This window comes from Onychostoma macrolepis, chromosome 05, assembly GCF_012432095.1.
Source record: "Onychostoma macrolepis isolate SWU-2019 chromosome 05, ASM1243209v1, whole genome shotgun sequence".
Classification (NCBI taxonomy): Eukaryota; Metazoa; Chordata; class Actinopteri; order Cypriniformes; family Cyprinidae; genus Onychostoma; species Onychostoma macrolepis.
The window spans coordinates 13,159,447-13,187,139 of record NC_081159.1 but is presented as its reverse complement, the minus strand read 5'-3'; the positions used below and the strand labels follow the sequence as shown (position 1 = coordinate 13,187,139).

Below are 27,693 nucleotides of genomic sequence, written 5' to 3'. Positions count from 1 at the left end.
GACACTATTACTGGATAGACCAGTGAAGGTGTTTAGATTCAACATACCTAATAACCTGCTCTAGCACTAGCCGTGACCGCAGAGAAACCGGAGATAAGCAAGCATTTACATAAGCAAACACGTCTCGTTCTTCGTCTTGTTCCTAATAATAATAATAATAATAATAAAGAAATTGTGGCATTTGAAAGTAAAGATGATCACTAGAGAATGTTCTAGGCTCTGGTGAGATTTTTTTATATATATATTTTTTATATTAGGCTATTAGGTAATTGTGCTCATTTTTTGTCACACACATGATACATCTACACAAAGAAATCTGTTGGTATTTTTACATAGTTTACCAAATTTTAACTAGGTCATGTTAGTAGCTAGCAACACTGAAAAAATAATCTGACTTGTGCATTTAATACATGTGATGTTTTTTGTTGTTGTTGTTTTTATTATTTTAAAAGCATTCTGTTGCCTTCATTTTAAGTGAATGCTAGATTTGTTGCTATTTATAAATATTGTTCTTACATGATGATGTTGACCCATATTGGGATTTTTTTTTTTTGGAGAAAATGCAGAAGATTGCATACAACAGGATAAAACTGAACATATAGAGATATTTAATTAATCTATCTTTTTGATGTCTCCATGGACATTTTTCATGTTTTAGACTAATGCATCCCAAACAGCAGATGGCGCTGTATCGCTAATCATTTGTTTAGACGTGGTGGAGGGAAAGTTCGAATCAGACAAGGAAGGTACTGACAGAGAACGGCTGTGGTACTGATTCAGAAATACAGTAGATATGAAAGATTAGGTACCATTTGACTGCCTCTGTTTCCAGACTTTGTCATGTCTGTCGTTCCCTGTTTAATTGATAGATGGAGTGAGGAGAATAACAGCATCATTTCGACTTGGAAGGTACTGTTGCAAAATTAATATTTTATCGTTTAACGTTACAGTAATATTAGGCTTGACGCAGAAATACTCATGTGCCGTTACCGTTTCAGCAAAATGAACGAGGCCTCGAACCAAATCAGAATGTTCTGAAGCGATGCTGTTCGCAAAGCCGTAAACTGCTGCAGAAAGTTCAAGGTATTTTCATGTGTTACTTTTGATGGCTGAAAGTAAGGTGATATTAGAAGCTCTAATTCAGTGTATATTAGAAGCTCATAACCATATTGTGTTTACACAGGAATACCAGCAGCTACTGAACGACTCGCACTTGAAATGACAGTTGCATATAATACTTTTTTATTCTCGTTGAGTTTCTCCAACGCAAGTGAAATAGAGGAAAGTCTCAAACATAGTTTATTAAGAGGTAAATAACATCATGTCTTATTTTTAATTATTAACATATACAGCATTTTATATGTGTTTTATGTTTCCCCTGCCTTTCTGTAGTTTTAGAGGCTGCTGGATCTCAGGTATCCGGTTCTGATACCGTTCAGTTGTGGGAGGCTGTTCTGAAGACTTTTGGCTCCTCAGTCTATGTGCCATATGTCCACAAGCTTCTGCTGATCCAGTGGATGCTGTGGCTCATGCAGTGCCAGTTAGAGAGAGTTCTCACTCTTCTGATGCAAACTGATCACAAGGTATTAATTTTTTTACAATTCTTGTAAAAAATAATTTTAAGAATCATTAGGTCCCTCTTGGGCATTTGCTGAAGCCCCTAGTGGTCCACAGCCCTCTGGTTGAGAACTATTGTTTTATACCACATTTATAAGCATATGCTATTGTATGTCAAATATAAACATAATTACTGTAAAATACTCATTAGTTTTTATTATTTGTTATGTTTATGGTACATCTGTTTATTTCTATAAGCTACGGTGGCCGTTGAGAGAGCTTAACGCACTGCAAATCAAGAAAACATCTTCATTAATTTGACAACACACGTGCTACAAATGCTCACAACACAACCAAATAAAGAAACACATTGCACAAACAAAAACACACAGCAAATACTCACAACACAAACAAATCAGAAACGTGCTGCAAATATGCACAGACCACATTGGAAATATTTAAGGAAATAGCAAAGTGATGAACATGGCTGAGACATTTATCAGTTAAATCAGTTTATTTTAACATCCTGATCATACAATTCCTTAGCCTTTTTTGGGAGTTTTGAAATGTTATGTAAGCTGGCTAAAAATTAACCGTAGCCTATGGTAGGCTATTAAAATATTTAAATGATAAATACATTTATTATATAAAAATAAATAAAAACTAAAAATGGTTACTATACCATGGATTTACTATACTAACCATAGTTTAACCCCATGGTATTTGTACAACTGTGGTTATACAAATGGTAGCCTAATCAATACCGCAAAAAAAAAAAAAAAAAAAGTTAATTTGCATTTTGTTGAGGTAATTTTGTTGTGGTCTGTGCCTGCGCGTTTCTATATTTGTTTGTGTTGTGAGTATTTGCAGCGCATTTCTGAAGTTGCTGTGCATTGAGCTCTCTCGGCCGCCATAGAAAGCACATGAATAAGGTAGGCTAGAGGTCTGCATTCCCGCGGCTGTCCCTCGGGAACCGCGGGACCCGACCAGATTTCTTGCGACGCGGGATTAAATTCCCGAATAAAACGCGGTTGCGGTCGGTAACTCTGGTGCAATATGAACGGGAGCGGGCGGTCTAACAATATCCCGTTCCCGACGTCTTTTCAGAACAACATATCTGCGCTTTATTCAAGCACCGGTACAGCCTGCACGCGACTGTTACGCACGCGCTGCACGCATGAAACAGTGCTTCGTTTTATTTGCGAGGTCTGTGCGCAGCATGTGCATAACGATGCTCAGAGCAGGCTAGCCTGTGAATATACGGCCCGCAGACAGAACAGGCAGGTTGTCGATGAGTGACAGAGCAGAATAAAGATGGAGCAAAGTGTGGATGCGCTGTCCTTGAAGAGCGCTAAACTCGGTTTTGTTTATATTTTGCTTAGCCTATAATTTTAAATGACAGATGTCGAATTTATTTATTTTTCTTCCGCGACACTTTTCCTAGGCTAGCTACTGTGTTTACAGCAAGATGTTAAACGAATTTAGTATTTTGACAAGACGAATAAAATTATAATAGGCCATTTTTGTACAACCTACGTTTTTTTTCTCTGCTACACTTCCTATTGTGTTGTAAAGGTTAAACGAATTGTATCCTGACAAGACGAATAAAAATAAGGAATACAATTTTTGTACATTTTTATTTTCTCTGTGACACTTTTTTTCCCTACTGTGTTGGCAGCAAAATGTCTTAAGACACGAAATTCGTTTAACATTTTGCTATCAATAAAAGACTCTTGACGACGAATAAAATAACAAATACAATTTTGTGCAGACTACACTTTTATTTGTTAGCCTATCTGTCTGTCTTTCAATAGAGGAAATTTAAATGTGTGATTCTGGAAACAAGATCTAAATTTAGCGGGAACGGTCGGGTCGGGAAGAAAATTATTCAAAGCGGACAGCGGGTGAACAAAGAGTAAATATATCGCGGGAGCGGGATATAACCTCGCGGGAGCGGGACTTAAAAAAAGTCCCGCGCAGACCTCTAACGTAGGCTTTTCCCCAGATTTCAGAATCTCAAACTCTGCCACAGAGGACTTGTATCTGTGAAAACCGCAGGCTCCTATTAGGTCTCCACCAGTCAACCCCGAAATATTTTAAATAAAATTCAAACCTGAAATGTTCTGCATGCACACTATACTTACCAAGGTACCCCCCGAAAAAATTTAGTACTGAGACTCAGGGCCCGGTTGCATGAAAGCGCCTCCTGCTGAAAAATGACGGAAATGTTAATAAATGTGAAAATTAACCCATGTTTTGATGCTGCAAACACGCAGTGTTGTAAATGTGAACAGGTGGATTGACAAGAAGATAATGCATTTTAAAAAGTTAAACAGTTAAGGCATACATTACATTTATATTGTTATTTAATTAATGTAGGCTAATAATTGATTAATTATAATTGTTTAAGTTTATAATAATTAATACAACTCATCCATTTTCTTATTAAATACATTTTTTTTTGTTTTGTGAAAACCTGTAAGTCATGCAATTTACAGTCATTTTACAGTTTAATATGTTACCATAGTCATTGCCCTACTATGCTTATATGATATTTTATTTGTGCAGGTCTTAAAAAATGTCTTAAGTCTTACATTTGAGCTCAAAAATCTTAAAAATACTGAGATTAAGATGATTTAAGGGAGCTGTTTTGGTCCCTTAAATTTATCAAGGTGAAATAGTTACTAAGGACTTTGTAGCAATGCTTAAGGGAACACTTAGATAATTAAGGGGAATATTTAATGACAACCTTAAGGTTCCTTTAAGTTGACCCTTAGGATTTTTCTTGCAACCCAAGTTTCACTAAGGGTTCCCTTAACCTTATAACTAAGGGATTTCTTAGCTTAAGGGCTTTCATGCAACCGGTCCTGTACCTTACCATTATACAACCCGAATTCTGGAAATGTTGGGACGTTTTTTAAATTTGAATAAAATGAAAACTAAAAGAATTTCAAATCACATGAGCCAATATTTTATACACAATAGAACATAGAGAACGTAACAAATGTTTAAACTGAGAAATTTTACCATTTTATGCACAAAATGAGCTCATTTCAAATTTGATGCCTGCTACAGGTCTCAAAATAGTTGGGACGGGGGCATGTTTACCATGGTGTAGCATCTCCTCTTCTTTTCAAAACAGTTTGAAGACGTCTGGGCATCGAGGTTATGAGTTTCTGGAGTTTTGGTGTTGGAATTTGGTCCCATTCTTGCCTGATATAGGTTTCCAGCTGCTGAAGAGTTCATGGTCATCTTTGACGTATTTTTCGTTTAATGATGCGCCAAATGTTCTCTATAGGTGAAAGATCTGGACTGCAGGCAGACCAATTCAGCACCCGGACTCTTCTACTATGAAGCCATGCTGTTGTAATAGCTGCAGTATGTGGTTTTGCATTGTCCTGCTGAAATACACAAGACCTTCCCTGAAATAGACGTTGTCTGGAGGGGAGCATATGTTGCTCTAAAACCTTTATATACCTTTCTGCATTCATAGTGCCTTCCAAAACATATATGCTGCCCATACCATATGCACTAATGCACCCCCATACCATCAGAGATGCTGGCTTTTGAAATGAATGCTGATAACACGCTGGAAGGTCTCTTTACTTCTGAGAGACTCTGCCTGCAGACATCCCTTTTATAGCTAATCATGTTACAGACCTGATGTCAGTTAACTTAATTAGTTGCTAAATGTTTTCCCAGCTAAATCTTTTCAAAATTTCTTGCTTTTTCAGCCCTTTGTTGCCCCCGAGCCAACTTTTTTGAGACCTGTAGCAGGCATCAAATTTGAAATGAGCTCATTTAGTGGATAAAAGTGTAAAACTTCTTAGTTTAAACATTTGTTATGTTCTATTGTGAATAAATTGGCTCATGTGATTTGAAAGTCTTTTAGTTTACATTCTATTAAAAAAACGTCCCAACATTTCTGGAATTCGGGTTGTAAAATGAAAACCCTAAAAGTGAACATATGAGCTCTTTTGATCATTACATTTGGATTAAGGTTAAGGAACAAGAATGTACAATGGTTTACATGTACATGTACATTGAAATGTGCTTTAGAGACCAGACCGTTTTTTTTTAATTCAAAGAAGTCAGGGCCATCATGAGATTAGGTATTTAGGTTTCCGTAAATGTCTGTATAACCAAATGTGCTGTTGGCCATTAAACTGGTGGTTTTGGAATAACATAATATAACATAACATATAACAAAAAGGTAATCTCTCAAAAAAGTAGTAAATTTTGAAATGGCAAATCAACCTCTATTGGACCACTTGAGATGGATTGACCACTAACAAACAATAATGTAACAGTATTTTATAGTGAAACACATCAGATGTAAACATGACATTGCCTTGTAATGTGACCTAAGAATGATTTGTTAATGTAAATGCTGTTGTTTTTAAGAATGTATTTTTGACTGCTATACTGCTGTCATTCTCTCCTCACAGAGAGAGCGTTCAGCACTTGTGAATCTACAGACAGAAACCCGAAACCTTACTTTGAGCATGGAAGAAGACTCCTCACTAATGGTTGCCATGGCAGCAAAGGACCTCAAGGATCTTTTGCACATATGCACTGTAATATGTCAAGGTACAAAATGTCTGAACTAAGATATAGACAATGTGATCAAAATTTTTTTATGTAAATATTTTTATATTATGTAAGTCTATATATTAATGTCACAAGAAATACATCCCGTTTCTTTGCCATTTAAAAAATAATAAATAGTAGAACTGACATTAATCTTAAAATGCTTTTGCTGGTTTAGGGGTGGAGCAGATGAAGATGGAAAAATATTCCATGGCCCTTGACATTTTTCAGGAGGCTAAAGGCCTCCCAAGTCCCAGAAGTCTCTTGGCACAGATCCACACCCTTACAGGCCAGAGTTTTGCTAAGCTGGTAAAAAGCTCTGTTCTACAATCTCTGTTCTACAATCCCCGTCCAATGAACCCTGAACCCTGAACCCTGAACTAAACAGACAAAATCTTAAATCAACAGTTCCTGGACCAATTTCTGTTTATGTTTGATTAAGTTTGAATTAAGTTTGTTTGTTAGATTAGATTAACTGATTCAGAATTTGAGCAAACAGTTTGTATCTTGACTCCAGGCGCTCTCAGTGGCTCTGTTACTTATGTCCCTGCAGGGCCAGCCCCATTGTGCTCTCCACTTTTATAGGAAGGCTGTGGAGGTGGATTGTGCTTGCCATAGTGCACTTTATCAAAGTGCTCTGGTGTTCAGACAGTTTGGCAATCCAAAGGCAGAAATGGAGGCCTTGCGTCTTCTTTACTCAGTAAGTCATTCTGTACACAATTTATTGATTATTTTCATATAATAAATATATTTGCATATATTACTTTTTTTTTTGTTGAAAATTTGCTTACTCTCAGCTCAGGTCATCCAAGTTGCAGATGAGTTTCTTCAACAGAGCAGATTTAAATAAATTCGGCATTACATCATTTGCACCCCTGCAGTGATAGGGTGATAAAAACATAACAGTAATTCACATAGCTTCAGTCCATCAATTAATGTCTTGTGAAGCGAAAGGCTGCATGTTTGTAATAAACAAATTCATCATTTTAACTTCAAACTATTGCTTCCACCTAAAATACGAGTATCCATAATAATTTATCCATAATATTGCTTTCTCCAGTAAAAAAGTCTCATCTGAATCAGGATGGAAATATGCACAGATCAAGTACCGTTTATAAGAGAAAACAGTCCAAAGCAGATCTAAACAAATATGTCAGGGCATTTTGATGTGAAAGGACAGCAGGGGATGAACCTTTTGACTGGAGGAAGTGTTAAGTATTATGGATTATGGACTGGTATTTTGGCCCAAAGCAACGGTTTCAATTTAAACCACCTTGATGATGGATTTGTTTCTTACAAACACGCAGCTTTTCTCTTCAGAAGTTGTGTGAATTTCTTGTGAATTTTAGGGATGCTTTTATGAGACTCACATTCCCAATTTACTGCAAATGATCCATTGGTGAGCAAGTGATGTAATGCTGAATTTCTCAAAATCTGTTCAGATGAAGAAACAAACTCATTTTGGATGGCCTGAGGTTAATTACATTTTCAGCTATTTTTGTGAACTTTTTCTTATAACTACTTGTGATATCAGTGATAAATTGTTAATTGTCCTTACTTCACAAAACACATAACGACTCATTAGTTAAATAAAAACAATAAACAAAAAATTTGTAAGTGCCCAAGGTCCATATCTCATGCCTAGTTTCAACAAAGTAGGTGTAAACAAGTAAGAAGCAACAAGGCACTGCTGACGCTGAAGGATTGTTTCAAACAGTAAAGAATGTTTCGTATTCTTTCATAATTTTCCAATGAATGTATTTCCTGCATGTTATGTAGTGTCATTTTGTTAAATAATATTTTCTCTTGCTTTGTTTACAGGCAGTCCAACTGCAGTCTGATAAAATTTCATCTAGTGCTTCCCTGGTCTCTCCAGCTACGCTGCTTGGTGGTGAACAGATGACCTTCATTAGCAGAGTCCCTTCCCCCTCTCTGATTCTGCACACTTTGGCTCACACATGTGTGGTCAATGGCAGGCAAGTGATTCCACAACAAGGACAAATGCTTGAATCATACAGTGGGTACGGAAAGTATTCAGACCCTTTGCTGTGACACTCATATTTAACTCAGGTGCTGTCCATTTCTTCTGATCATCCTTGAGATGGTTCTACACCTTCATTTGAGTCCAGCTGTGTTTGATTATACTAATTGGACTTGATTAGGAAAGCCACACACCTGTCTATAGAAGACCTTACAGCTCACAGTGCATGTCAGAGCAAATGAGAATCATGAGGTCAAAGGAACTGCCTGAAGAGCTCAGAGACAGAATTGTGGCAAGGCACAGATCTGGCCAAGGTTACAAAAAATTCTGCTGCACTTAAGGTTCCTAAGAGCACAGTGCCTCCATAATCCTTAAATGGAAGATGTTTGGGACGACCAGAACCCTTCCTAGAGCTGGCCGTCCGGCCAAACTGAGCTATCGGGGAGAAGAGCCTTGGTGAGAGGTAAAGAAGAACCCAAAGATCACTGTGGCTGAGCTCCAGAGATGCAGTCGGGAGATGGGAGAAAGTTGTAGAAAGTCAACCATCACTGCAGCCCTCCACCAGTCGGGGCTTTATGGCAGAGTGGCCCGACGGAAGCCTCTCCTCAGTGCAAGACACATGAAAGCCCGCATGGAGTTTGCTAAAAACACCTGAATAAGATTCTCTGGTCTGATGAGACCAAGATAGAACTTTTGGCCTGAATTCTAAGCGGTATGTGTGGAGAAAACCAGGCACTGCTCATCACCTGTCCAATACAGTCCCAACAGTGAAGCATGGTGGTGGCAGCATCATGCTGTGGGGTGTTTTTCAGCTGCAGGGACAGGACGACTGGTTGCAATCGAGGGAAAGATGAATGCGGCCAAGTACAGGGATATCCTGGACGAAAACCTTCTCCTGAGTGCTCAGGACCTCAGACTGGGCCAAAGGTTTACCTTCCAACAAGACAATGACCCTAAGCACACAGCTAAAATAACGAAGGAGTGGCTTCACAACAACTCCGTGACTGTTCTTGAATGGCCCAGCCAGAGCCCTGACTTAAACCCAATTGAGCATCTCTGGAGAGACCTAAAAATGGCTGTCCACCAACGTTTACCATCCAACCTGACAGAACCGGAGAGGATCTGCAAGGAGGAATGGCAGAGGATCCCCAAATCCAGGTGTGAAAAACTTGTTGCATCTTTCCCAAAAAGACTCATGGCTGTATTCGATCAAAAGGGTGCTTCTACTAAATACTGAGCAAAGGGTCTGAATACTTAGGACCATGTGATATTTCAGTTTTTCTTTTTTAATAAATCTGCAAAAATGTCAACAATTCTGTGTTTTTCTGTCAATATGGGTTGCTGTGTGTACATTAATGAGGGGAAAAAAAAAAAAAACTTAAATGATTTTAGCAAATGGCTGCAATATAACAAAGAGTGAAAAATTTAAGGGGGTCTGAATACTTTCCGTACCCACTGTATATCAAATTTGAATGCAGAATCAATCAAAAATTTTATCAGATCTAGAAATTTTTTTTTTTTTACTGAATACTTAACATCTAAACTATATATTGTGTCAATCAGTATTTCAGACGGTGTTGAGTACTATCTTGATCTTTTGGCGTCACTGCAATCAGATGGCAAAGATCTTGTAAGAACTGCAATTTTTCAGGCATCGCATTCAGAAAAAGTGCTTATGAAGCAATATAACTGATTGAGAATGTCTGTGTTTCAGATACACACAGGGGAAGGTGCTTCCTTTCCCAGAATCCCAGTGGTCTACCTTGAAGCAGGATTTGCTTTATTAAAAGCGAAACGTTATAGTGATGCTCTTGTGGTCTGTGAGGAGGTCATCACCAGCACTTTGGACTTCATCCCTGAGAGACTGCTGCTTGATGCTGATGAAAAACAAAATGTAGCTGATTCTGATGTTGTTCTTGAAAATGTGGACTTTGTTTTATGGGCTGGTGCAGCCCATCTCCTTCAAGCACAAGCCCACTGGAAACTGAAGGACACCAAAGAGGCTATTACAAATTTCACAAGGTGCATTCATTTAGTACCTAGCTGTGTTGGCAAACCATGTTTTGTGAAATGTGTCAAATAGTTTTCGTTATGTTCTTGTTCTTTCCTTTCAGAGCGATTAATAATTTGGTGAAAGTGTTCATTAAACAGAAAGGTAAGTAATCTCTCTCTTTCCAGTCTTGCGGTTGCGTGACGTGAAGATTGTGTGTTCATAATAATCATATACATTTTTGTTTGTGAAGTATTGCCTGGTGCTAAGATCTTTGGAAAAGCAGACTTATAGATATATTTAACTATTAAATATTTTTATCCTGGGGTCTTCAAGGGGTATCTATTAATAACAGATAAGTAAGTAAGCTGTTTTCTGCTCTTTAGCTTACTGAGGCCACGTTTGATGTGTGCACTTGCTTCATGTACCATTACTTACATGGCTTCATCAAACTTTTAGACTGGAAACAAAAACATCTTGGAAACACTGAAGCAATGGTTGAAATAACGGTGACTTTGGAAGCAACAAAAGGACAAGCACTAGCTGGTAGAGGGCTCTGCTTTCTGGAAAGAGGTCAATTGAAGGAAGCCCTGAGAGATCTTCATCTCAGTCTCCAGATGACACCAGGTCTCTGATGTGCTGTTATTATAGTGAATTTGTGAGACTTTTTTGTTGTGATTAGTCTGATGCATTGTGCTGTCCATGGCAAAATTTACATGTGGAGTTGAATTTCACTAGGTTGTAAGAATGTTAAGATGTTGCTGTCTGAGGTCTTGTGGAGGCTTGATCGTAGAGAGGAAGCATCAGCACACTGGAGAGAAGCCCATAGTTCTTCAGATGCACCTAAGTCAGTGTAAGCTATCAGAAAACTAAATATTGTTAACTTGTGTGATAATTAGTCCAAAATAAAAGGTTTGTTTACATAATAAATGTGTGTGTACTGTATATATTTATTATGTATTTATAAAGACACACATACAGCATGTATTTTGAAAATAGTTACATGTATTTGTGTATATATTTATATTCCTATAAATTATATCTTACTGTATATAAATATATTTAATATATAAACGTAACATATTTTTCTGAAATATATATATATATATGCATGTGTGTGTGTGTGTTTATATATACATAATAAATATACACAGTACACACACAAACTTTTATTTTGGATGTGATTAATCGCGATTAATCGTTTGACAGCACTAGTGATAATGTACTCTTATCATAATATGACTTTTCACATGAAAGTCGCACATTGTTGGAATCTTAAGAGATTGTAACTGGTATGATAAATGCCCAGTAATCTTTTGATTTGCGTTTCAGAAATCTGCCACTGTATTTGCAGCTATGGCCAGATGACACAGCTTTTGACTTCAGTGAGCTGAAGAAGAAGATTGTGGAATACATGCAAGCCAAAAAAACATGAGATGTCAGAAAGGATGCTCTCTACTAAATTCTGTTAAATTGCACCATTTCACTTTTTTGGTGCGTCCAAACTGGAACTACATACAGAAAAGACAGTTTGTGTTGACTAATTTCCTTTTCTGATGTAACCACATAGCATTCCACTTGTCAGAACAAATGATTTATGAGCTCAAGAATGCATCCAGACTGGTGTCAGATCCGTTGTATATCTTATGCTTGCCAATTTCTCTGATTAGCATCTTGTTTTTTATCTATGATCTTTTCAAATAAATAATGTTCATAATGAAAAAGATTTGAAACGAATAAGCTCTGAAAAATACTTTATTTAACTTAAAACACTGTCACATGTAAGTACATATGACCGTAATGTTATGGATTCACTACATTGTTCTGCATTACGGCTCATTTAAATTATTACACAACATATTCTCGAATACATATGTTTGGCGTTTGTGTGCTTTTGAGATTACCTAACTTATTGGGAAACGTGGCCTATTTGGCAATAGACTTGTTTGTGGCATTTTGACACTTCGGCTCAGCTGAGTAACAGTTTAATCAGACCGTCCTGAGCCAATCCAGTAGAGACGATTCACAACGCAGCAGAAAATAAACCAATCACAATCAACCGTGAAAGCCACCCGGACCAATGGTGCTTTCGCTTTACCACGTTCGGATCGCGATTGGCCAATCAGTCCGCGCAAGAAATCGCAAAGTGTGCTCTGATTGGCTCATCACTCGATGGGCGAGGAAACTTTTTCCCCGCAGAGTTGATGTTAGCAGGCTAATCCAGTGCAGAGGTAAAAAGCTAGTGTGAAGGTTGGAATCGGTCACTCAAGAAAGCTACTCATTTCCATCAACTATTTATATATTTTTTCGGGAGAAGCAATATGGCTTCGGGTGGAGAGTAAGTACACTTTTTTTGGTGTGATATTTAATGCGGTCATAGTTTTGTTTTTTGTTGAGCACCAGTTAGCCATGAAGCTAAAAGACGAACGCATAAACGGTTATCAATGAAAAGTGTGAGTTTACACGCTACAGGTTTCTCAACCGAGCGCACATGTAAATTAATATAACTTCACTCTCTTCAGATACTAACGTTCTCATCACTCATTAAAACTTTTGCGGGAGTTTTAATGCGACTGAGTCTAAGATCAGCTGTGTTTAGCATGTAAGCTAACTGGACTGAGTCATCTCCGCATATGATGGAGGCTTTCGGCCCACCGGCATCACCAGCGACTGCTCGGATAAACGGGCACAACACACTTAAGACGACCCGTATACCGTTTCCTAAATATAAACACCTTTAACTCACTATGATAGAGAAACTGTGAATAAGCAACAAAACGAGCTAAAGCGTCAAACCGGCTTTGTGTAAATGCATATAGCAGCAGATGATAACTATAAATCCCGTGATCTGGATATTTCAGCCATCAAACCGAAAACAACTTGATAAGATGTGACGATACAAACGTTAGATACTAACTATACCTGACTCTAGAGCTTTTATAAGCACGCAAATTCTTGTATTTCAGCGGTTTAAGCTTCACATGTCACACAGCAGCATTTGCTGTGTCATTGGCCACTGGAGATGGCTAGCTGCTGCTAACTCTCGCATCACACTCCGAGAGGAATATAAAGCATACAATTGTCTGCCTGAACAATATATACTTAGACTGCGTACACGACAAAAACTAACACTTATGTGAAGGAGTTAATAGTACAGTTTAGTAGTATGTAAAGACCTAACGTGTTATCTGTTAGCTGTGACAATGTTGTTAGCTTATTTACACACGCGCTGTTGGCCGCAGCCTTTTGACGTCTGCCGGATAACTCTCGTAGTTTAGTTTCTTTTGTCCACTGTCTCTTCAGAAAAAGGAAAAAAACAAAACAATAAACCCATATCTTAAACTGTTGTGTTCCGCGAGATCAGCTACACTAAGGCCTTGCTCGCGACCGCATCCCGGCCTAAATCTAGCGGATCATTATGGCTTTCAGTCCAGTGTTTTGTGGAAAGCTCTAGAGAGTAACTTGAGCTTGACAAACGTGCATTTGAGCAGAAATGCACTTATCCATCGACTCCATCGTGTAGTGCTCTCGGAACAGATGATATGTAATGTTACTTTTTCCTACTTGAAAGTACTACTTGATATGCATCGTAACGTATCTTTCACTTTCGCATTAAGTGATACTGAAAGAAATAAAATAGCAACTATCTGTCTCTGGTAACCACCTGAGAAATGTAAAAACATTGTTGTAGGGACAGTTCACCTGACAATGAGAATCGTCATTTTATCGCATTAATTTTATTTCAAAACTCTGTAAATTTGTTCTGTGGAACACAAGCACATGTTCATTCAAGAACATCCAGTCTTTGTTAACATATTTACTGTATAATTTAGGGTTGGGGTTAGGAATCATGGTTCTTTTAATATTAGCTCCCTTTTTCTTTTTTTTTCTTTTCTTTTTTTTTAAAATAAAGCATTTGTGAACCAGCAGCATTGTCATAATTACAACTGGAATACCAGAGGAAAACTTTTAGCCAGTATGGGAAGCATCTGAATATTATACTGGACAATATTGGTCCTTTTTGAGTACAAAAAAGTTGAGAGCCACTGCTTTAAAATGTTGTTCTTTTCTATGCAGATCCAAAAATGATGATCTTTCCACTGCCATTCTGAAGCAGAAGAACAGGCCAAATAGGTTGATTGTTGATGAATCCATCAATGAAGACAACAGTGTTGTGTCTCTCTCTCAGGTACTATTTTGAATTAAATTTTAAATGTGTAAAAATTAGGTCCTCCTTCCTTTAACTTGTATGAGGTCTTTATGTGCCCATTACATTTTCTCTGCTCTTTCAGGCAAAGATGGATGAGCTCCAGCTCTTTAGGGGGGACACAGTGCTGTTGAAGGGCAAGAAGAGGAGAGAGACTGTTTGCATCGTCCTGTCTGATGACACCTGCTCTGACGAAAAGGTTCGCATGAACAGGGTGGTCCGCAACAACCTCAGGGTGCGCCTTGGTGATGTCATCAGGTAAGACTGTTTTCTGTTTAAACTTACATTACATATAATGACTAAAATCACTGAAACAACATTCCCAGGATCTTTCAGAGTTATTCTAATTGACAGTATTATAATACTAGCCATTTCAAAATGTACCTCTGAATATATAGATCATTCATTTGTTCATCTTTATGGTTTTCAGTATTCAGCCATGTCCGGATGTGAAGTATGGAAAGCGGATTCACGTTCTGCCCATCGATGATACGGTGGAGGGCATCACTGGCAACCTGTTTGAGGTCTATCTTAAGCCTTACTTCTTGGAGGCTTACCGGCCAATCCGTAAAGGTAAATATATCTCTATTATAAGATAATAGGTTATTTTTATTGTACATTAAATCAACTGAGATGTTACTATTTATGTTTTCAATGTATGTACACTACCATGCAGAAGTTTGGGATTGGTAGTTTTATTTTATTTTTTTAATGATTTTGGAAGACCTTTATTCAGCAAGGATGCATTAAATTGATCAAGTGACAGACTTTTATATTGGTACAATAACCATTTTATTATTGGCTGCTGAAAATTCAGCTTCATTACAGGAAGAAACCACATTTCCAAAAAATAATTTAATTTTATCCTTTGTGAGCAAAAGAGACTTCTTTCAAAAACATTAAAGAAACCCAGACATTTGAACAGTCTTCATAATTTGGATTTATATGCATTGCTGTCTTTTTCCTTGTATGCTTTGGCACTTCTGCGGATTCAACTTAAATTGGTGTATCGTGATGCTTGGCATGAAGTCTGATTTGTCACCTGATGGATTTGATTTGAAATGTGTCAGCTGTGTTTTAAAGACCAAGTAAATTTTGCGGTTTGTCTAAGACCGTATGAACTGCAGTTGGTGTATAAAACAAATTAAGTGTTTTGAGATTAACAATTTTTTTTTTTTTTTTTTTTCCCGTAGGTGATATTTTCCTGGTCAGAGGAGGCATGCGTGCTGTGGAGTTCAAAGTGGTGGAGACTGACCCCAGCCCATACTGTATTGTGGCCCCAGACACAGTGATCCACTGTGAGGGGGAACCCATCAAGAGAGAGGTCAGTAGATTGACATGTTTCAAAATTTGTCATGGTTTAAAATGGACTAAATGGGATAAGGGCACATGAAGTGTGTATGATTGTATACGCACGCCTGTTTGCAGGATGAGGAAGAGTCTCTGAATGAGGTGGGTTATGATGACATTGGAGGGGTAAGGAAACAGCTCGCCCAAATCAAAGAAATGGTGGAGCTACCTCTGAGGCACCCAGCTCTCTTCAAGGCTATTGGAGTGAAGGTAATTATCAGCACTCTGATATTTACATGTATTAAACTGTTATGAGTTTGCAGTCTGAGGTTCCAATCATTTGTTTGTTCAGCCTCCCCGTGGCATTCTGCTGTATGGACCCCCTGGAACTGGAAAGACTCTTATCGCTCGTGCTGTGGCAAATGAAACTGGGGCATTCTTCTTCCTCATCAATGGTGCGGATGACAACAGAATATAAATATGCCTAAATTAGTTGTCTTTAATGGCTACTGATTTTATATTATTTTTAACACTAAGCAAATTTTAAAATCTTGATAAAATGATCTTGAGACAAACTTTTGATAATCCCAGGACCGGAGATCATGAGTAAACTGGCTGGTGAATCTGAGAGCAATTTGCGCAAGGCTTTTGAGGAAGCAGAGAAGAACGCACCAGCCATCATCTTTATTGATGAACTTGATGCCATTGCACCAAAAAGAGAGAAGGTAAGATTTCTGAGTGGTGGTTTTTGCACAAATCATCTCTTTGACTGATTCTTTATGCTCTGTTTTTATCCATTGGTAAAGTATTTAATTTGTTGCCTTTCTGTGTCATTTATATTATAAATACTTTTCCTGCAAAAGCTGTTTCAGTCAAACGTTGTTACAATTTCCTGGTTCCCTGCTGCCTCTTATTTTTTTCCCCCTGGTCTCACAGTGTGAAAGACAACAACAAATCACTGAAAAGAGCACGGTTTCTGTTAATTAAAGTTGAAATAAAATATAAATGTAGGGTGAAAATCATTAGAAGAATGTTACACATTTGTTATTGCAGTAAATGGTTCTCATCTGTTTTCTCAGACTCATGGTGAGGTGGAGAGGCGCATTGTGTCTCAGCTGCTCACTCTGATGGATGGACTGAAGCAAAGGGCTCATGTCATTGTCATGGCAGCCACTAACAGACCCAACAGCATTGACCCAGCCCTCAGGCGATTCGGTGAGATCAAGTGTTGCTCTGTGAAGAGAATCTTTTGCTGAGACATTTCCAGTTAGTGTTCGGGCATCTTGGTAGAAGATAACATCTTGTGCTGATGTTCTGACTCTTGATTTCAGGGCGCTTTGACAGAGAGGTGGACATCGGCATTCCAGATGCTACTGGAAGACTTGAGATACTTCAGATCCACACCAAGAACATGAAGCTTGCAGATGATGTTGATCTGGAGCAGGTGTGTTTCAGAGGATGTCAGAACATTCAGTGCTCAGTGATTTACTTTCATTTAAACTGGGTCTCCTTAATCAGGCATTGGCAAGAGCATCATGCCCATTTAATTCTGCCCACTCAGATTTTTGAGCCAAAGGGATTAAAAATTTTAAATGCATCTTCCCAAAATAATACACTTTCATATGTCTCAATTTTGCAGAATTATATATATATTTTTTATCTTTTCTTCTCCTTCCTCTCTACCTTTCCTCTTTGGAATAGAGATATTACTGATCAGTAGTTATCAGGTTAATTTGCAGCTTTTATAAACTACTTTTGGTTTTTAACAGACTAGGTCAGGTTTGAGTCCCATTGCATCCTAATTTTTGTACACCAAATGATTGGAGCTTGTGCCCCATCAAATATTGGTGTAAGCAGTGTTATTTACATGCCACTGTAATTTATTTTGAATTGACTTGTGTTTTTAGTTTAATTTAGTAGTTTTTTGTAAATAATTGACTGTTTTAAATATTACTTTTTTTGAGGTTTAATTTGTTTCCTGTTAAAAATATTTGTTTAAACTAAAAGAAATTGTTGTAAATGGCACTATGAATTTTTTTTTTTTCTTCATCTAATTTTATAATCTTAATTCCAGTTAACAGATCTTTTTAATAGCTTTAGTTAGTGAAGATTACCTTTGTGCATTTTCTTTTTTCTTTTATATATATATAAATAAATCGTCCATTTGCCTTTTAGGTTGCAAATGAGACCCATGGCCATGTGGGTGCTGATCTGGCTGCCCTTTGCTCAGAGGCTGCCCTGCAAGCCATTCGAAAGAAAATGGACCTCATTGATCTGGAGGATGAGACCATCGACGCAGAGGTTATGAACTCCCTGGCTGTAACAATGGATGACTTCAGGGTGAGGATATTAGTAACTCTTATATCCATCTGACCAATTAAATGTGAGGAAATTGCATTTAGAAACTAAAAACATTGATTTGTCCCCCTCTTCTACCTAACAGTGGGCTCTTAGCCAGAGCAACCCATCTGCCCTGAGAGAGACAGTCGTGGAGGTGCCCAACATCACCTGGGAGGATATTGGTGGCCTTGATGATGTCAAGAGAGAGCTGCAGGAGCTGGTGCAGGTACTGAGCACACAAGTCTTGTTCGTATTTCAGACAACAAAATGTTCTCACAGCTACATTTGAAAACTTTCTTTGACACATCCTTACCAATATTTCTGTCCTTTTTAGTACCCAGTGGAACATCCAGACAAATTCCTTAAGTTTGGCATGACCCCATCCAAGGGTGTGCTGTTCTATGGACCACCAGGTTGTGGTAAAACCCTGCTGGCCAAGGCCATTGCCAATGAGTGCCAGGCCAACTTCATCTCAATCAAGGGCCCAGAACTGCTCACCATGTGGTTTGGAGAATCAGAGGCTAATGTCCGTGAGATCTTTGACAAGGTATGTCACTTTGTATCTTCTGTCAGGTAATTTCTGACTGATTTTCAATGTAGTAAGACACATTATGCTTCTCAAAGGCTATGGGTCTACTGATCTTGTTTGTTCTTGCAGCAACTATAATGACATGTAAATTAAAATTGTCCTGTTGTCTTTGTGCTGCTCCAGGCTCGTCAAGCTGCTCCTTGTGTGCTCTTCTTTGACGAATTGGACTCCATTGCTAAGGCTCGTGGTGGAAACGTTGGCGATGGTGGCGGCGCTGCTGACAGAGTCATTAACCAGATTCTCACAGAAATGGATGGCATGTCCAGCAAGAAGAACGTCTTCATCATTGGGGCCACCAACAGACCAGACATCATTGACCCTGCCATCCTCAGGCCTGGCCGACTGGACCAGCTTATCTACATCCCACTGCCTGATGAGAAGTCTCGCATTGCCATTCTCAAAGCTAACCTCAGGAAGTCTCCAATCTCAAAGGTGAAAGTGGATAGTTTTTTGTTCTTTTTAAATAGGGTTTTTATCTTCTTGGGTATTAATGTATTCCTTTTTGTGTAGGATGTGGACCTGGACTTCTTGGCCAAGATGACCAATGGCTTTTCCGGTGCTGACTTAACTGAGATCTGTCAGAGAGCCTGTAAACTGGCCATCCGTGAGTCCATTGAGAATGAAATCAGACGGGAACGTGAGAGGCAGACTAACCCTTCTGCAATGGTGAGATTTCATTGTTTGCCTAATAGAGTGCTGCTCTAAACTTTAAGTACTAAGTTTTCATAGTTGGGCAAACTGAAGCACATTTAAGTGGATTCCTAAATTCTATGGTGTGATGGGTTTAAAACTAGTATGGTAGTTTGGATTTTCTAACATGTTGGTTTATTTTTCTTGGCTATTCAGGAGGTGGAGGAAGATGACCCTGTGCCTGAGATTAGAAAGGACCATTTTGAGGAAGCCATGCGCTTTGCCCGCCGCTCCGTCAGCGATAATGACATCCGCAAATACGAGATGTTCGCACAGACCCTGCAACAAAGCAGAGGCTTTGGCAGTTTCAGGTGGGATCTTAAGTCATGTTTAGTGGTGTCTTTAGTTTTGAAGGGAGGAATGATGGAATTGTGAATGTTGGTTATTTATTTTTATTTTTTGGTCTTAAGACTGACTATATGAGCTCTGGGGATTAAGTGCATTAATGGGATAATATTGTCAATGTTATTTGGTTTCCATGCATTCAGAATGCCCTATTTATTTTTATTGTTTTATGTATTTCTTTCTTAAATAAGATTCCCATCCAGTAACCAAGGAGGAAGTGGACCAAGTCAGGGCTCTTCTGGTGGCGCTGGAGGCACCATCTTCAATGAGGACAACGATGATGATCTTTATGGATAAATGTGACCACGTGGCTGACCCTCACAGGCCAATCTTCATACAGGCCGCCATGTACAAAAGACAAAAAATAAAATTCCACATTTTTAGGACTGTGCTTTTTGTTTATTATTTTCCGCTTCTCCTCTTATGTCCATTCCCACTGTTTTTTATTCGCCTCGTTCTCTTCTGTCCACCCCCTCCTCCCTGTTGATAGAGAAAAGCATGTAGCTGCTTGTGTTTTGCTCTGGTTTGTGAAAGGATGATTTCTGAGAACTTTAATCTTAACGTTCTGTGGGTGGGGGTAAATTTCAGTGAAAACCATACACGATAGTGATTTCATTAACTTTTCACAAGCTATATGAGCAGCTTTAGTGGTGGGGTTTAATGCTAGGCTGTTGGAAGGATTAAAAAGAAAAAAGAAAAAAATAATTGCTAATGACTTCATTTTTTTATGAATGTAGCATATAATGTATTACAAGTTTGAAAAATGTTAAATAAAATTCACGAAATGGACCTGATGTTGTGGTGTTTAATTCGTAGAGGTTTGGGATTTGTGAACATGTACAGATAATGATTGCATAAAGTTACCCAATTATTTCCTCTAGCAAATAGCTTTGCTTTATAGTTTGCTCTGGCTTAAATCTTAGTTGTTTGATACTGTCATGTGTATACTCTAGATGGGTTTGCCATAAAATCATAAGAAACAGATTTAAATACAGTTTTTTTTTGTTTGACTTTATTGAAGACATGGCAACTTCAATCCTAAGAGGTTTACACTTTTTGTTGAATTTTATCAATATGAATCGCTGAAAGGAAAATGAGGGTGCTTTGCATCTCTCCAGACCTTTTGTCCATCTTTCTGTGGAGTGAAAAAAAACTTAAGTCACAACAGATATTTCAAAACCGCAACATACTTAACATATACTTAATACTCACCATTATAGTTGGAACGATAAACCTCTCATTCCTGTCGAAGGATTCAATCACCTTCATGTCTTCATCAGATAATTTAAAATCAAACACCTGTGTACAAATGTGAGCAATGAATATATTTGCATAATTATCACTGTAACTCTTAATTCTCATTCAGGTGATATGTTCAAAAAATGCCACACCAGGTTTGATGTCAAATGTCATTGGTTCTCATGTCTCTTAAGCTATCACAAAGTACACACTCAGATCACACATATGAGATTTGATAGTTACAGGAAAGATATTCACTAAATACTGACCTAAATTTATTTGGAAAAACAGTTAATTTCTGGGTGAACTATCCCAATAACTTGTCCTCCTCTCTTCTCATTACAGCTCTTGTCCTCCAGGTGTCTCTGTATGTCCGCTCTTCTGTTGACATTCTGAATAAGCCCTAATGATGACTGACCTTGCTTAAACTCCTCCAGGTTTATTTAAATCATGATTTGGTTACATGGAGTCTCAGTGGTTAAATAACCTGCCATGGCATTGAAGTTAAGATGCTAGAGCTCAGGTGCATGTGCTGAAATGAGGAGTCATGGAGGATGAATAATGTTTTAAATATTGCATGGAATGTCTGTCACAAGCATGTCCAAATGGATTTAGAATAATGATTGTTTTAAGTTAGGTTTTCTGGACAAACATTTAGTGCCTCCCCACAATCACGCCATTGGTTGAGTCAGTGTTGAGGCTGTGATTGGCTGGTCTGGTTTTGCTGGCTTTTTAGAGATGTCAACCTCTTATAGTTGTCTCTGGATGGTAAAATGGAGCTGGAGAAAGTATTTTAACCTTGAAAAGTTTTAAGACTTTTTCCAACTTACCTCAATGTTCTGCCTGATCCTGGATGGAGTGACGCTTTTGGGGATGCAAACAACACCTCTCTGTATGTGCCATCTATGAGTCAAAAACAAATCCAGAAGTGTCTAATGGACATGTACTCAAAATCACACTACTCGCATAAAACATAAAAGGAGGAATCCCTACTCAGCAGACGATATGTGCCTATTCTTGGATCTGCTGACCATCCTCACCTGATAATGACTTGAGCAGGGGTCTTGTTATAGCGCTTGGCCAAACCGACAACCCTTGGATCATCCAGCAGATGGGCTTCTCCAGGTGTAACCCATGGGCGATCAGGAGAACCCAGAGGACTGTAGGCTGTTACTGCCAGCCCTCGACTCCAACAGTGAGATACCAGCTGAGTCTGAACCAGGTATGGATGGCACTCCACCTGAAAATATTTTGGAATGAAACAAACAAAAAACTTTTTATAATAGTTATTATAATATATATTTACATTTATTCAAATAAACAATACAACAGAATACGCTGTAAAAAGTGATGTTGACTTAACTTAAAATTTTTAAGTAAATGATCATTAAAAAAAAATAAGTTAATTGAATTGTTAAGTTCACTTAACATTTTTTGAAAATTACTATGTACTTAATAATTTTTATTAACTCAATTTTAACTCAAATTAACTCAATAACTCAATTTTTTTTAAGTTGTCAACTTTCACTTTTTACAGTGTAGTTAAAATGGTAAAAAAAAAAAAAAAAGCATAATGACTAAGTATGATAAAGGACCACACAGGTAAAGTTGCAGTAATACCTTTATTGCCATAGTTGTCAATGGCAAATTAACACAAGTACTGCCCAGTCTTTCGGTCTTTGCAATTATCACTGTTACATACCTGGTTGACCACTGGCTTGTGTTTTGCAAAGCTGAGAATGTCATCAATCTGTCTGGCATTGAAGTTTGACAAGCCAATGGCTTTTACCAGGCCTTGGTCAACCAGCTTCTCCATGGCTGCCCATGTGTCTCTATAGTGAGTGTCATCATACCGAATAGTGCCATCAGGTCGCCGGGGCATCAGCTCATCTCCTCTCCTGGAAGTATTGAAAACACATTAGCTGTAATATTTTGTAGTGCACTTTTGCACTTTCAAACCATTCGTTCAGCTGAAATTATGCCCACATTTGTTGCACAGCAACGTATTTTATCCCACTGATCCTATTCTTTTCAAATACACTACTGTTCAGAAGTTTGGGTCAGTAAGATTTTTTTTCTTATTGAAAGACAATTGCTTCGTGGGCAGCACATCAACACATAACGCCGTTGCGCTTTGAGTGTTCCAAGTTTGAGTCGCGGCTTGCCTAGCCTTTGCGATCCTGTCCCCCCTCTTTCTCTACCACTTTGCTTCAGAGGATTTGTATTTCAAATAAATGCTGTTGTTTTGAACTAATCAAAGAATGCTGAAAAAAGTATAAATTTTTCCACAAAAATATTAAGCAGCACAATGATAATATTAATAGGAAATGTTTCTGTTGCAGCAAATCAGCATATTAGAATGATTTATAAAGGATTATGTGACATTAAAGACAAAAAAGGGATAATGACTGCTGAAATTTTAGCTTTGCCATCACAACAATAAATTACATTTTTAAAGATATTCAAATAGAAACCAGTTATTTTAAATTGTAATATTTAACATACTGCATTTATGATTTTAAATAAACGCAGCCTTGATTAGCATAAGAGACTGTTGTGTATGTTGGTGAAAGTCAAATAAATTGCTCCACTATCCAAGAGCTAGATATGGAAACATAAAGACTTACTCAAAGGCCACTGGCCAGTGCATGAGATACAGGTCCAGATAACTGAGCCTCAGATCTGACAAAGACTTTTTGCAGGCCTCTTCCACATCATCTGGATGGTGCTTGGTGTTCCACAACTTGGAGGTCACAAAAATGTCTTCTCGTCTCAGAGGCTGTATGATAGTTACACATTTCATTTGTGTGATGCATTGATGATTTTATGGTAAAACGTCTTTGATGCAATTTATGTATAGTTTTATCTGCAGGAAACTTTACTTCTCCAAGTCGCTCACTCAGCGCCTCTCCAATCTCTCGCTCATTGCTGTAAGCCGCTGCGCAGTCAATGTGCCTGTAGCCACAGTCTAAAGCTGCTAGTACAGCCTGCTTCACCTACAGTACAGTGAGACACAATCCAATTCAGTTCTGCCACAATGAATAAATCAGCTAAGCACAGTATACAGTGTATACTTTACAGTGCAATGTTGGGCTGTACTAAACTTTTTATCAGCTTATGTTGGTTTTGACACACCTGTCCTGGGGCACTTTTCCATGTTCCTAAGCCCACCGCTGGCATCTGCTGACCCGTGGAGAGAGTGACTGTTGCTGTCATGGTTTAATTAGAGCACTTTTTCCTATCAATAAATAAATAAATAAACAAATAAACACACAACTTGTAGACCTGAATTGTATTATTATTATTTACAGTGGGGAAAATAATTATTTGATCCCCTGCTGATTTTGTAAGTTTGCCCACTTAAAAAAAAAAGAAGGGTTTATCATTTTTTATGGTAGGTTTATTTTAACTGATAGAGATAGAATATCAAACAAAAGATCCAGAAAAAAGCAGCAAACAAATGTTAAAAAAAGATTTACATTTTAGTAAGTACAAAGGCAAGTAAGTATTTGATCCCCATGCAAAACATGACTTAGTACTTGGTGCAGAAACCCTTGTTGGCGAGCAAGGCCAGAGGTCAGACGTTTCTTGTAGCTGGTCACCAGGTTTGCACACATCTCAGGAGGGATTTTGGTCCACTCCTCTTCACAGATCCTCTTTAACCTCTTAACTGTCACCCGTCCCCTCTGTGGGACGCCTAAGTTTACTTCACTATTTTACAATTAAATCCTAATCTAATCATGACAAACTATATATCGTTGGAAAGGTCTAAGACTCCTAAATAGATATTTTACCACTTTTTTTTGTTAAAAAAATGATGTAGGAAAAGTAATAGATTAATTTATGACAAGAGTGCACCTGAAAAATCTTCACCATAACAGGAGTTCTGACCTTTGTCACAGAAAGTCTTCTTAGTTGCCTTTTTCCCTATCACGTATTAGAAATCATAAGAAATTATATATCAGTTGAAAACTTAAAATCTCAAAATTCATCCTTTGAAACCCATTTTAAAATCAGACATTGCATTACCATGGAAATGGTACATCAAAACCATCTTAAAAATGTAAGTTTGGATAGCGCACTTTAATGTCTATGTTCAAAACTGTGAGTGACAGTTAAGGGGCTAAATCATTAAGGTTTCTTAGCTGTCTCTTGGAAACTCTTTTGGAAAGTTTCAGCTCCCTCCACAGATTTTCTATAGGATTAATGTCTGGAGACTGGCTCTAGGACACTCCAGGACCTTAATGTGCTTCTTCTTGAGCCACTCCCTTGTTGCCTTGGCGGTATGTTTCGGGTCATTGTCATGCTGGAAGACCCATCCATGACCCATCTTCAGTGTTCTGGCTGAGGTTCTCATCCAAGATTTTACAGTACATGGCTTTGTCCATTTGCCCCTCAATGTGGTAAAGTCGTCCTGTACCCTTAGCAGAAAAACAGCCCCAAAGCATAATGTTTCCACCTCCGTGCTTGACTGTAGGGATGGTGATCTTGGGGTGATAGTCAGCATTTCTCTTCCTCCAAACACTACAAGTCGAGTTGATGCCAAAGATCTCAATTTTGGTCTCATCTGACCACAGCACATTCTCCTAAGCCTTCTCTGAATCATTTAGATGTTCATTGGCAAATCCTGGCACTGCAGGATTTCAATCCATTGCGGCGTAATGTGTTACCATTGTTTTGCTTGGTGATTGTGGTCCCAACTGCCTTGAGATCATTAAAAAGCTCCTCCCTCACCTTTCTCATGATCATCCTTTCCCCATGAGGCAAGATCTTGCACAGAGATCCAGACCAAGGCCGATTGATGATTGTTTGTATTTCTTCCATTTCCGAATAATTGCACCAAGCTCACCAAGCTTCTTGCTGATGGTGTTGTAGCCCATTCCAGCCTTGTGCAGGTCTATAATCTTGTCCTTGATGTCCTCTTTGGTCTTGCCCATGGTATAGTGGAGAGGTTGGAATGGAAGATACAGATTCTATGGACAGGAGTCTTTTATACACACAGCGAGCTGAAATTCTTCTTAAAGTGACAGGACTAATCTGTGTTCCACATGTGCACATAACCAAAATTCCTGCTGATTGGTAGGAGATCAAATACTTATTTGACTTAATAAAATGTAAATCTTTTTTTAACATTTGTATGGTGCTTTTTTCTGGATTTTTTTGTTTGATATCCTGTCTCTATCAGTTTAAAAACACCTACCATAAAAATAATAAACCCTTCTTCTTCTTTTTTTTTTTAAGTAGGCAAAATTACAAAATCAGCAGGGGATCAAATAATTATTTTCCCCACTGTATTATTTATTATTATCCATTATAAAATCTAGACTACCTTTAAAAAATTATAGTGATTCTGATAAATGTGTTAATGGTTCTGTATTTTCATTTAATTTGCCGTCTAAAATTTTAAATTTGTGTTTTGTAGTGTAATTCTAGTTTAAACATTATTAAAATGACAAATTTCACATCAGTCAACATAAATATAGTATTACAAAACCATAACAGTGCAGTGATATTTGTGACCCTGGACCACAAAACCAGTCTTAAGTCGCTGGGGTATATTTGTAACAATAGCCAAAAATACATTGTATGGGTCAAAATTATAAATTTTTCTTTTATGCCAAAAATCATTAGGATATTAAGTAACGATCATGTTCCAAGATATTTTGTAAATTTCCTACCGTAAATATAACAAAACATAATTTTTGATCAGTAATATGCATTGCTAAGGACTTCATTTGGGCAAATTTAAATGCGATTTTCTCAGTATTTAGATTTTTTTTGCACCCTCAGATTCCAAGTTTTCAAATAGTTGTATCTCGGCCAAATATCGTCCTATCCTGACAAACCATACATCAATGGAAAGCTCATTTATTGTATAAATTATGTGTAATTTCAGACCCTAATGACTGGTTATGTGGTCCAGGGTCACATTTAGTCTTCCTGCTCCGCACTGGAGATTTTCACTCTGTTTGCCTTGAATTAGAGTGATTATTTCAGGTTTAATTGGTTTAAAATAGAAACACTGTATATTAAACTTAATAAGATGAAAAAAGAGAGACAATATTTTTCCGAAGTTTGCAAATCCACAGAATGAATGATTTAGTTCATATCTTACCTCTGTTAATGCTCCAGTACACACATACTGACACAACTACTGAGCTTTTATACACTAAGGTCAAAGTCTTTGTTTACCCATTTCCTAAAAGGCTGAACAATAACCAAAAGCCATCCACACAGCTACAGCTGTCTGAGGAACATCATATGACAAGAACATTCAGACATATTTTGACTCTCTTTTTTCATTTAATCATACTAAACAGTATTGATGTCATTACTTGTCAGTGTGGCTTTGGAGGGAATGGAGTTAATGAAATGGCTTGGGTCAGGAACTGGCATCTGTTTATTCTGGGTATGTTCACAATGGAGCCGTATATCAAAACAGTTTAGAGTCAGTCACATTCTCACATGCTCAGGTTTAGCGCTCTCAGCTGTTAAGGCCCTCCTGCTGGACAAATATAGAGCCAGCAAATTATTACTGTCCGTCTCACGACTGCTCCAAGTGTTGTGACTTGGCAGCGCACTCGACTCAAGGTCCACTCCACTTCCCTTATGTGGTCAGACTAAATGACTTAGTCATCTCAATGCGGGGGAAAAACCCTGCAACCCCCTGAATAACATTCTTGATTGTGGAGTCACTGGCAGTCTATTAGCACCAATGGCTCATTTTAAAGTGAGGGTACTCTTAGAACGCTTGTAATAAATAGAATGTGAGTATGTTTGTTTATTGTTGAACCTCTTTGTGTATTTGGCAATAGGAGGTACATTTTAATTAGAGAGAAAAAATCATAAACTACTATTGTTACTGATATTTTTGT

General features: G+C 37.9%; 3 protein-coding genes across 6 annotated transcripts; 2 read left to right on the top strand and 1 right to left on the bottom strand.

Annotated features, from left to right (window-relative positions):
* The first annotated feature begins 86 nt into the window (after positions 1-86).
* fancg (FA complementation group G) lies at positions 87-11,844 on the top strand. 4 transcript variants are annotated; one of them, XM_058777420.1, is made up of 15 exons: positions 87-222; positions 659-909; positions 999-1,083; positions 1,184-1,309; positions 1,393-1,583; positions 6,006-6,147; positions 6,326-6,456; positions 6,701-6,847; positions 7,969-8,123; positions 9,692-9,758; positions 9,843-10,150; positions 10,243-10,283; positions 10,578-10,745; positions 10,857-10,965; positions 11,451-11,844. In XM_058777420.1, exons 2-15 carry the CDS (start codon positions 841-843, stop codon positions 11,551-11,553), a joined length of 1,842 nt encoding a protein of 613 aa, XP_058633403.1. In that variant the 5' UTR covers positions 87-222; positions 659-840; the 3' UTR covers positions 11,554-11,844. The 4 variants fall into 4 exon arrangements, with proteins under 4 accessions (XP_058633403.1, XP_058633401.1, XP_058633404.1 ...); XM_058777418.1 differs by having other exon boundaries at positions 10,857-10,971; XM_058777421.1 differs by lacking the exon at positions 10,578-10,745 and having other exon boundaries at positions 10,857-10,971.
* Positions 11,845-12,298: 454 nt separating this feature from the next.
* On the top strand, positions 12,299-20,368 carry vcp (valosin containing protein). Its single transcript, XM_058777409.1, has 17 exons — positions 12,299-12,456; positions 14,196-14,307; positions 14,411-14,583; positions 14,756-14,898; positions 15,519-15,649; positions 15,754-15,885; positions 15,968-16,070; positions 16,207-16,340; positions 16,695-16,830; positions 16,947-17,059; positions 17,791-17,955; positions 18,059-18,181; positions 18,290-18,502; positions 18,668-18,976; positions 19,055-19,210; positions 19,391-19,545; positions 19,771-20,368. Exons 1-17 carry the CDS (start codon positions 12,440-12,442, stop codon positions 19,874-19,876), a joined length of 2,421 nt encoding a protein of 806 aa, XP_058633392.1. The 5' UTR covers positions 12,299-12,439; the 3' UTR covers positions 19,877-20,368.
* A 194-nt stretch (positions 20,369-20,562) lies between these two features.
* akr1a1a (aldo-keto reductase family 1, member A1a (aldehyde reductase)) lies at positions 20,563-26,984 on the bottom strand. Its single transcript, XM_058777422.1, has 9 exons — positions 26,934-26,984; positions 23,954-24,056; positions 23,701-23,814; positions 23,446-23,597; positions 22,521-22,716; positions 21,859-22,058; positions 21,649-21,721; positions 20,792-20,878; positions 20,563-20,714 (listed from the first exon to the last, which is right to left on the bottom strand). The coding sequence occupies exons 2-9, from the start codon at positions 24,032-24,034 to the stop codon at positions 20,649-20,651; spliced, it is 969 nt and encodes a 322-aa protein (XP_058633405.1). The 5' UTR covers positions 24,035-24,056; positions 26,934-26,984; the 3' UTR covers positions 20,563-20,648.
* Between the last annotated feature and the right edge of the window lie 709 nt (positions 26,985-27,693).